This window comes from Dioscorea cayenensis, chromosome 10 (assembly GCF_009730915.1).
Source record: "Dioscorea cayenensis subsp. rotundata cultivar TDr96_F1 chromosome 10, TDr96_F1_v2_PseudoChromosome.rev07_lg8_w22 25.fasta, whole genome shotgun sequence".
NCBI classification, from domain to species: Eukaryota; Viridiplantae; Streptophyta; class Magnoliopsida; order Dioscoreales; family Dioscoreaceae; genus Dioscorea; species Dioscorea cayenensis.
The window spans coordinates 714,879-725,734 of NC_052480.1; the positions used below are offsets into that span (position 1 = coordinate 714,879).

The 10,856-nt window shown below is 34.9% G+C and overlaps 3 protein-coding genes across 6 annotated transcripts; 2 read left to right on the forward strand and 1 right to left on the reverse strand.

Moving 5' to 3' along the window:
* The first annotated feature begins 770 nt into the window (after positions 1-770).
* On the forward strand, positions 771-3,368 carry LOC120270939. 4 transcript variants are annotated; one of them, XM_039278021.1, is made up of 3 exons: positions 784-900; positions 2,811-2,812; positions 2,975-3,368. In XM_039278021.1, the coding sequence occupies exon 3, from the start codon at positions 3,002-3,004 to the stop codon at positions 3,242-3,244; it is 243 nt and encodes an 80-aa protein (XP_039133955.1). In that variant the 5' UTR covers positions 784-900; positions 2,811-2,812; positions 2,975-3,001; the 3' UTR covers positions 3,245-3,368. The 4 variants fall into 4 exon arrangements, with proteins under 4 accessions (XP_039133954.1, XP_039133955.1, XP_039133952.1 ...); XM_039278018.1 differs by having other exon boundaries at positions 786-900; positions 2,762-2,812; XM_039278020.1 differs by lacking the exon at positions 2,811-2,812 and having other exon boundaries at positions 771-900.
* Positions 3,369-4,220: 852 nt separating this feature from the next.
* Positions 4,221-8,278, forward strand: LOC120270990 (transcription factor E2FB-like). Its single transcript, XM_039278083.1, has 14 exons — positions 4,221-4,587; positions 5,021-5,210; positions 5,424-5,480; positions 5,666-5,751; positions 5,831-5,919; positions 6,029-6,083; positions 6,211-6,263; positions 6,347-6,397; positions 6,489-6,537; positions 6,624-6,689; positions 6,768-6,847; positions 6,952-7,150; positions 7,772-7,838; positions 7,927-8,278. Exons 1-14 carry the CDS (start codon positions 4,411-4,413, stop codon positions 8,058-8,060), a joined length of 1,353 nt encoding a protein of 450 aa, XP_039134017.1. The 5' UTR covers positions 4,221-4,410; the 3' UTR covers positions 8,061-8,278.
* Positions 8,175-9,246, reverse strand: LOC120270991. The gene is made up of 3 exons (XM_039278084.1): positions 8,943-9,246; positions 8,669-8,854; positions 8,175-8,587 (listed from the first exon to the last, which is right to left on the reverse strand). The coding sequence occupies exons 1-3, from the start codon at positions 9,165-9,167 to the stop codon at positions 8,423-8,425; spliced, it is 576 nt and encodes a 191-aa protein (XP_039134018.1). The 5' UTR covers positions 9,168-9,246; the 3' UTR covers positions 8,175-8,422.
* Between the last annotated feature and the right edge of the window lie 1,610 nt (positions 9,247-10,856).

Genomic DNA, 10,856 nt, shown 5'->3' on the forward strand with positions numbered 1-10,856 from the left:
CTCATATTTAATTTCAATAAAAAATTTGAATATAATGTTAAGGTAATTTTAGAAAAAAAATAATAAATGTTTCTTGATATTAGAAAATGATTGATAAAAAAAAACATAAGTTTACGACAGATAAAAAAAAACGGAGAGAGTATATAGTAAATAATTGATAAAGCTTATTTCTAACCCTAACCTAATTCTTCAACATTTATTATTATTTTTAAATATATAAAATAAAGTACATTGGTGTAATTTTTTTCCCGGTATGTCAGTATATATATATACATATAAATATATATAGAGAGAGTGTGTGTGTAATATATATAGATATATATAGTTTACAATGTTGATAAGTCATGCCAGAAAATGTGGATAGAACAAAAAATAAATAAATATTCAACTATATACCCGCATTTTGGTACACATGGTTCGGGTGACAAGCTCAAGCTCACGCGAGGAATCCAAATCACTATTTTACTGTTGAAAAAATTTAAATTCAGAATAATAAAAATCTTCAACTTCAATTTTATGCAAGTGAGAATCGTGCCACTGAACTATAAGCTCGTTAGCAAAGTATATTCTCATGCTTGCATGAGAGAATATATATACCGGTGATTAGTTTTATACTCTATTTTTAAAAGATTTTTATTTATCAAATAATATAAAAACAAGTAAATTTGAAGGAAATAAGAAGAGATTATGAATGTTATCCACCCTATATATAAAATCATTTTTTATGAAATTAAATAAATGTAGAAAAAGGAATAATCTATAGCTTTGTCTCTTAACGGGTTACAGACCCGCGTGCCCGCATCCGCTTGGAGGAAAGGATACCATCTATGAATCTATGATCAATGGACCTCGTGAAAGGAGAAGCTCTGGGCTGAAAGCTTGGAGTAATCGGCGACGCAGGTACTTCCTCCTCCGTCCTTCATCGTTCTTCTTCGATTCCCTTTCGATTCAGAGCTTTGTCTTCATTTAATTCCCGAAAATCTTGCTTCAGGATGTAAATCTAGTTCTAATAATCCCAATTGACCCGCAAAAGCCTATCATTCATGGCGGATGATTGAAAATTTCAACATTTAGGGTTTCCAGTTTGTTTTTGTTGATAATTTTACTCTGTTGGTGTTTCTGTATTTTTTTTAATATGATTCATGCTAATTAAGTAGGTTTCTGGACCAGAAAAACTTGTTTTTTTTTTTTTATAGAGAAATGTTCTTGAGCATATATCTTTAGCTTGTTGTTCTTTGACAAGAGATTTAAACTAATTGATAGCCTTCTTTGATCTTTGATTAATTAATATAAGCCCCAAATAAATTTATGTGTTTGTCCAGCTTATAAACTATGGATAATTAATTAATACTCAAATTTTCTACTGTTGGAGTTATTGTTTTGTTATATAGTTCATGCAGATTGAGTGCCATACGATGTTATAGAGAAGCGGTATTTTGACTAGAATTAATGATTTATGACTACAGAGTAACATTGTTCTGCATATAGTCCATTAGTGATTAACCAGTTTGCCGGCTCCTTTTGCTCGGACTCATTAGTGATAGTCTGCTGATTTTGTCAAGTTTGCTGAGGATTCCTGTTTGGTTTGATGAGATGTGGTCTCTTTGTTGGATTTTTGAAGTTTTTTGACTAATGAGCTACAAACATTCAAGAGGGTGAAAGGCAATTCATAATCATGGAGGTTGTTAAGCATTTGCTTTTCTTATATTTGAGATATTGGTTGGATGGGTCTACTTTTATTTTATTTTCCATGTGTTCTCATGCTGTTAAGTTTTTCGTTGCATATTAATGTTCTTTGGTTGGTTAAATCCAGAATCCTCCTATCCAATTTCATGTGCCATTGTATGTTTTTCTCTTCCTAAACATTGTAGATGCTTAATATCTGCTTGATTCCATGATTTTCTATTTCAAGCCCTTGCTTATGTACTTAGAAAAAATTGAGCACGGAAATTAGAAGAAATGTTTAAAAAAAATTGATGTTATGATGACTGCAGACCCATCTTCTCAAGTTGGAAGTTTGCTGTAGTTAGGAAAACTTTTATGGACACTACTGGCCTATGAGATTTTTTATTCTTTTCATTTTCTTTGGTTTGGATCAAAAATAGAAGAATTTAAGTTGATCCAAAATACAAATAAGGTTCATGGCCAAGGGTAAGGATGTCAGAGTCAGTTACTTTAGGATGTGACGAATTAGGTCAAAAGCAAAAAACTTACAACATTGTAGCTGCTCATGGTTATTTTGGCAGATTGATCTTCCAATAAGCTAGTTTCAACAATTCTCGTTCTTTACATTTGTTATTTGCTACTTGGCCTAATTGTAGAAGCTCCAAATGAATTCATTAAGAAACAAACCCTATGTATGTCATCATAGACCTCACCAGGATTGTAGTTCCATCAGTGCTTTGACCGCCTTGTCTTGGTGGCGCTAGCTAGGTTCCTCATGTTTAGCTTTATGCTTCAATGCAAGTTAGGGAAGTTTATTGCAAGTAGGCAAATTAACTTTATGACTTGAGTTTACTGGGCAATGGGCATCACAACAAATGATTGATTCCCTGAATTTTACTTGCAGAACACCTCATGGTGCTGTTTGCCATCATGAATCCCCTGTCAATGAGTTAAAAATCATAATTATCACCAAATATTGCAGTCACAAATTACTTCATTTGTCTGATTGCATGAATTACTGTCTTAGCCATGCTCGTCTGTCAGCACTAACTACTGCAATTTGTTATTTGTTTTGCATGAATCATGTTGGCTTAAGTGTTGAAAATTGAAACGCCATGGCTCTCTCGGTTGATTGTTGATACCAGAAGTATGAGTTTTCTTCTTTTTTTTTTTTTCTTGAATAAAGTGAATAAAACACAATTCATTAAAAAAAGAAACTGATTTTTCATTTTTATAATCAAGTTTCTTGTGCTTTTTCATACATATACATTTTTATTTTCATCTTTGACAACACTCTATTTTATTATAGTTCACCTCCAGTTCTTTGGAGCTTGAGATGGGGAATAAGCCTGAGAAACAAGCTCAGAAACCCGATGGGATTTTCGTGAAGGCTATGCCTCCACTAGACCAAACTTATGTTCGATGGCTTGCTCGCGACCTTGAGAGGCTGTATGGTGTTGCTCCAAAGGCTCCGAAGGCGATAAAGCCACCGGACCATTATATCGAATACATGCGCATGTATGGAATGCTGGATGTGGACTTAAATGATGCAGACCTTGATGAAGTGCTAAAAAAGTAGAACATTCTCTCTCATTTATTCATATGTAAAACCTTTATCTCTGCCTTCCCTCTGAAGGCCTTCTTGTCTTCAACAATCTATGTTGTATGCAATGTTACTAGTTGCACTGTTGGTAAATTTAAAAGGGATTCAATCCTGTATGTATAAAAAATATTTATAAAATCTTCAGAGAAAATCTCACAAAATTTCAATCTAAAAATGTAATTTTTTATTTGTTTTTGAGAAAAATTTAAGAAATTATAAACACATTAAAAAAAAATAGAAATAGAGTATAGATACATATCTTAACATTGCCGTTTACTTGAGAAGGTTTTTTTTTGTTAAAGAAATGCTATTCATCACGATTAGTCTTCATCATTCCCAATTATGGAGTTAGTCATTTCAATTCTGGGATTAATATTCATATTGAATTTTGTGAAAGCTATTCGTGATGAATAACATTTTTTTTTTCATTTATAAAGTAGATAAGTGACATCACTGCACATAAGCATCGAACAATGAATATTTCAATCCATATGAAACTCGTGGAAGATATACGTATGTCTATTTGTTTGTTCATATTTGACTAATTATTTTAACAAAATTTAAAAGATAGTAAAAAATAATATAAATTATCCATTAACATCGTATTTTGAGCTTGTTTAATAGATGTTTAGATAGAGTCCAGCCATTAACTATCTACTTAACTTAAATTAAGTGGTGGTCTAATCTTGTTAATGTTGGGCCCATTGTGCTTGGTTGTCAATGAAAGCCTCACTCACCAACCTTCCGGTCCATCAATCGTACATTGAATAAAAGCCACATCATCACCGTACACGTGGCTTCACGAAATCATTCCCCGCCATCAAAACTCAAAAGGGCGCGAACCGTTGATTCGAACGTTGCTTACGTCATCCTATAAAAATTCAAAAATAAATATATATTTTTTTTTAGTTTTCTAATTTTTTTTTTATTCGTTATTTCCCTCCCTGTCGTTCTGAACTTTCCCTCGTTTTCTCTCTTTCCCGCCACCAAAATCCCAGATCCCCAATCCCCATTTCCAAACCCTAATCCTCTCCCCCGATCTCCGTCTCTCCGATCGCCATCTACTCCAGATATCGCTGCTCGGATCGATCGGAAGCCTGGTTTTGCTCTTTGGTATTCTTGTCTGACTTCTTTGGGGCTTGATGTCTGGTGAACGAGATGCTGGAAATCAGGGTTCGAAGCTGCAGATCGTGAAGCCGATGAGCCGTCGCGCTCCGTTGAGGTCCATATTTGGGAACCTTGATGATTATCATCGGTTTTCTGATGCCGATGATCGGCGGGTGGACATGGCTGAGGAGGCCATCGTCATTAAGACACCAGTGAGTTATTTGTGGAGATTTGTTCCTTGTTTTGTTTCCTTAGACTGAATTATTCGGTGATGGGGCTTTCCCTTCTTAGATCTTGTATATCCTGGAAAATCAGCTCCAGCGATTCAGTTTTCGTGAGTATTCTACTCACAATGTGTTATTGTTCCTTGAATTGAATTTCTTTAGTTAGATACGTGGAGTTTGTTCAGATTGAACTCGTATTAAGCTGCAGATAAGTAAATCTGATGCATTATCATCCTCTTTGATCTGAAATGTTAGCTGGAGAAGATTGTTTCTTGGTATAATATCTTGAAAGTACAAAATTTAGTTTCTTGGCATCTTTTGCTGGTTTCCAGAGAAATTTGGTGACCCCTTTCAGAAACATTTAGTGTGCAATTGTTGTTTTTTTTATTTGCGTCTGATGAATGCGGTGTTTTATATGCAGTTGAAGAGAAAGCTTGAACTTGAAGATGACAAAGTTGCTAGATCAAGTGAGTTGACTCCTAGCTCAGGATGTGTTGCAGTTAGCAGTCCCCTCCTTACACCAGTATCAAGCAAGGGGGATAGAATCTATGGCAGGGCCAAGGTTGCAAAGTACAATAATTCCGAACCTCAAACTCCTATGTCAGATGTAGGTGAGAGTCGCTTTTCTTTCTGTGTGAATTTTTACCTTTTCTTCTACAATTGCCTTCTTCCACAGTTGAAGTTCCAACTTGCACATTTTGGGGATGCTTATCTTTGCTGCAATGCTTTTGCTTCATGTCATTGTGATTTGAGTGGATTCATGTTGTTTCAATTTTTCTTGGGTAGTAAAGACTGCATTTGACTATAATCCTTGAATTTTGCAGGTTCCCCTCGTAACATTCATTCAACACCTGTTGGGTGCCGTTATGACTGTTCTTTAGGTAATTAAAGTTTCTAGTTTGAGCTGAACTTTTTGACAATAATCAACTTGATGGTTTCACTTTTTTCAAATAAGATAAAATGAGATAAATATAAGGCAAATTTTGTTATGGTTTAACAAAAGCCATTACTGAAGTCCTAACCCAAGAATCAAAACTAACGATTTTGTGCTGGAACTCTTTTTTAGGATTCTTGACAAAAAAGTTCGTCAATTTGCTCAAACAGGCCCCGGATCACACAATTGATTTGAATACTGCAGCAGAAACTCTGGAGGTTTCCATATAACCATTCATCTGCCTATCTACTATTTTTGTGTGAGCTAGAGCTACAAAATCTCATTCTCATGGTGCAGGTGAAGAAGAGACGGATTTATGATATCACAAATGTTTTGGAAGGAATTGGACTGATTGAAAAGGCAATCAAGAATAGAATTCATTGGAAGTAATGTTCTCCATTGGCATTCTTGATGATTTTTAGTAGTTACCATTCTCCTGAGAATCCCACTTGAAAGAAATTATGTATAACAACTTATTAGCTGATCTTTTGACAGGGGTCTTGACGAATTGTCTACAGGGAATGGAGATGATAATGTTTCAGTAATGCAGGTATATGGGATATTGGCTATGATTCCCTGCCTTCTCATCTGAGGCCTTATATGGCCGTAGTATGTAATGAAAATATCATGGCCTCATCTGAATTTGTTTTGCTTTGTTTTATTTTCTATTAATCCAGGGAGAAGTTGAAAATCTTTCCATTCAGGAGCACGACTTAGATGATCGTATAAGGTTAAAAGTGTTAAACTTAGCCCGGATGGTACATTATTTTTTTTACCATGTTTTATCATAGCCGGACTAAAAATCCTTTGCAGTGAAATGCAAGAAAAGGTAAAGGGTCTTAGTCAAGATGAAAACAATCAAAGGTGAGTGATCTTTCACTTCCAGGTGAACTTGTTAAGCTAGTTGAGCATGTCTCTCATAGTGTGTCCACTAATCCCTCCTTGTAATCTTTAGGTGGCTTTTTGTCACTGAAGAGGACATCAAGCGGATACCCTGCTTTCAGGTTTTATATCAATCTACTTCAATGGAATTCTATCATCACATAATGTCGAATTGCCTTCAAGATGATCTCATTATTTACTCTCTCAGAATGAAACTCTAATAGCAATTAAAGCCCCTCATGGCGCTACAATGGAAGTTCCAGACCCTGATGAGGTGAAGAGGCAGCAATATATAATTTGCATATTTTTTTTTCTTTATGCTTCCTTACAGAAATTCCTGTTCTATAAGCAGCAAACCGGTGACCATCATGAGAGAAGATATCGAATTGTCCTTCGAAGCAACATGGGTCCGATAGATGTTTACCTTGTTAGGTAATTTCCACTTCCCTATTTGTTCAGCATATGTAACATACCATGTTATGCTTTGTAATTGAAAATGGCCCAAGTATTCTTGCTTATTTTCCATCCATTTTCAGTCAATTTGAGGAGATGCACCCACCTACATCAAATTTGGTGTCTGTTGAGCGGTCTGCTGTATCCACAGTCACAGAAAATATCACAGGGAATGCAATTGAGCAACAAAATGCTCATGATACCCAGCAGGCATTCTCAAATACAACTACTTCAGAGGACTTTATTGGTGGCATTAGGAGAATTCTTCCTTCAGAGATCCATGTAAGTCCATGATTTAACTTATAAACCCAATATATGCTGCTCATTATCGTTTGAAAGGTAGTGAGATCTCATAAGGTGAATCTCTAATACTACAAAAAAAAATGTATGTACACAGAACCTGTTCTTTAATTCAAGAAATATAATCTACTTCCCCAGGGAGAAGGCTGCGAGATATTTCGTAGTTAATTTTAGGCATAGATTTACATTCCTCACCTATTTCAGTAGCTGAAATAGATTTACACAGATTTCGTAGTTAATTTTAGGCATAGATTTACATCGCTCACCTATTTCAGTAGCTGAAATGCTCCACCTTAAGTTGATTGGTACTACAATGATTCTCTCCTTACCATCATACTGGAAATAAATAATCGGGTAATCAATTCTGAAAGTTGAAAGCCACATATACTTGCCTTACATTTTTAATAAGAACCAATGATCTGTCACATATGAAGCTTAAGTAAAGCAGAATAACATCACTTCTAAATTCCAATATCCATTGTTTGATTGAACCACATTCATTAACACCTGTAGATAATATCTGGTTTGAGGCCACTATGCCCTTTGTTATGGTTCTGATTCATGGGGATATTTAATCAACGTTTATTCTGCTTTGCTTTGCAGCACGATACTGACTACTGGCTTTTATCTGAAGCCGATGTCAGTATGACAGACATGTGGAGAACACCATGTATCCTTCTAATTATGTTCTTCCTTTAAATCTTTATCTATATATTATTCTGAAGATTTTGCATCTGAAATCCATGACTTGATTAAAGCGGATGCTTCATGGAATTGGATGGACGGACTTAATTTAGATGCATTAAACGAGGGCCATAGCATGGCATCACCACAAACCCCTTCATCTGGCGTTCAAGTTACACCACCATCTAAAACAGACTCGAAGACTTAAAATTGGAAATCAGACTTGGTGAAATGAGGCATTTCAATTCCAGAAAATTTTTCTTAGCCGCCAAAAACCCTTTTGCAGCTGATGATGGGCAGGGAATTAAATGAAGGATGATAATTTGTTTTAGCAACTATATTCCCATTACTGAAAAGAACATAATCTCAAGTTTTTCTGTATACTAGATTACAAGAGAGCTGTTTTCTTACAAAGCACCAAAATAAGCTGTGTGTCATCATCTTCAAAATCAAAGAGCAGGCAACTCCACGCATTAAGGTAATATAGCACTTGACATGCCCTCTATATTAATGTTCATGCATCATTGAGGAAGGAGAACAGTAACAACAAAAGAAAGGAAATGTTGGACATCATTTATCCTCTTCCTTGACTTGCTTCTTTCCTATCCAACTAGCAACAATGGGGGTGAGTGCCACAGTTGGAGGAAACCTGATAGGTGACGCAGCCTTATGAGCAGCATAAGCCAGTGCAAACGTCCCAACCTTCTCCCCAGTTTCATTTGTTGCAATCCCAACCTGCAGGCAAAACCAAACCAAACTTTAGACTATTTCCTTTCCTTAATTTTCTCAATCTTACTTAAATTATAGGACATTGACCTTGGCGAGCAGGGCCTGAACATCAATTCCAGCATTGACAAGGAGATAGCAGAGGGAGAAAGAGATCAAGGACAGAGTGATTGATGTTGCCAGGTAGGCTCCTCCATACTTAGCTAGTAATTCCTTAGCTTGATCTGTCTTTGATTTCCCTGTCTCTTTATCATTCCCTTCATTTGAGCTAAATATCTACATAGATACATACATCCAAACAACTACATGATAACACAAATCAAGCAGCCAATTTTTCCAGCAAACTTGTGAAGTTGTTTTTTACCTTCCATAATCCAACTTCTAGCCCATACTTTTTGGTGGTCTCTTCAGCAGTGTCTGCCCCTTCTTTGGTTTCTTGAAGAGCGAGAGTTGTAAACTGATGGGGTTTTTGGTAGTGGTGAGATGGGTAGGGGTTTGGTTGGACATGAATGTGGAGAAATGTCTTGGTTTTGGCCGGAGAAGGAGGAGAAAGAGGGAGTACAAGCAAGGCTGAGGAGGCCATGGCCATGGTTGAACAGAAAGGTTGAGGGAGATAACAAGGATCTAGTGGATTTTAACTGGGCCACATCATCTCCACTTTGATCATCTATTCTAATATTTTTAGAGTCTTATTGAGTATTGACTTGAATCAATTGGGCCTCGTGGACTCTCTTTTGAATTTGGATTTTGCAAGGCCGTGGGAAGTACAAGTAGCATAGTTATGAGCGCACCCAAACGATAAGGGGCTAGTTAAAGAATCCCAGGTATTAATTAGTTAACCAATTAGTTTAACGGGACTAACTTCAAGTGGTTATTATTATTATTATTATTATTATTATTATTATTATTATTATTATTATGTTTTTAATTTTTCTTTGCTTTTTGGATGTTCGATGGACTGCAAGGGACAGGTCGATAGTAGTGCAGCAGATATATATATATATATGTATATATACATACCCGAAATGGATAAGTTTGTTAGGAAATAGTATAAATAAATCTTATTTATTAAAGAATATTTAATATTATCTCTAAAGTTAATTTTAATAAAGGAGCTAATGCCTCGGGTCAATCTAAGATCGGCCTCTCAGTAAGGTGTTTATTTTTGAGAAAACCCCGAGATTGAACCCTCATAGCTCACGCAGTGAGTGAGACACGTAGTCAGATTGAAACTTTTCGCTCTCCACAAACGCACGTCCCCCAAGCTATGGTGTTGGTAGTCTTTCTTAAAAAGATTCGTCTGTTTAATATATTTTTTTAAATTAATAAAAAGACAACATGTGAAAGTAGATACAGAATATAAAGGGAAAAAGGATATGATTGTTAATTATTAAAATAACATTTTTAATTGGCTAATAATTAAAAATAATAATAAATGTTGTAGAATTAGATTAGTATTAGAAAAGGCTTATATATGATTATCCTATGTGGTGTATAAGTTAATTATTTTGTATTTTTTGTTTGAGTTTTTTTTTCATAATATGGACAAATCATTCCGGACGCTAGATTTTTTTTATTTAATTAAATAATAATTTATTTATTTTTTTAAAGCGATGTATCCTCATTAGGATAAAATTATATTAAATAATAATATAACATAAAAATCAACTTTATAGGACATTAATATAATAAATATAATTTAATATAATAAAAAAATACAAACTGTATAAAATACTTTTCCATGCAGTACATTTTTTTTCTCTTCAATGAAGTTTTTTACATTTTTTTAATAATAATAATTATTATTATTGGGAGATATACTACTATAACGATCCATTGAAGCTACAAAGATTATTAACTAATTGCCACCATTGCTCAGCTATGAATTAGAAATTTATACATTGATTTTCTAAATCAGCTTAATTCTTTTCCTTCTTTTCTCATACAAAAACTGGGAACTCTTTAAATACCGTGTATTAAAAAATAACAATAATAACAATAACAGAGAGCAAACAGCTATCAGAAATAAAATACAATCTAATATAAATCCAATATTCACTAAAAATAACATAATTAATTAGCTTTAATTATCCAGTGGGACCCATGCGGCCGTGGGCCCAAATCTCGGGTGGGTTCCAAGTTCGAGTCGGTTTTCTCGGTGCGTTTGCGCCAATTCTCGTTTTCAGTTCATATAAGGAAAAACCGCGCTGGAGATTCGCGTATATATTTCGATCCTTTCATCTCGGCTTCCCTCCTTCTCGATCCAAATCGGCTGGAG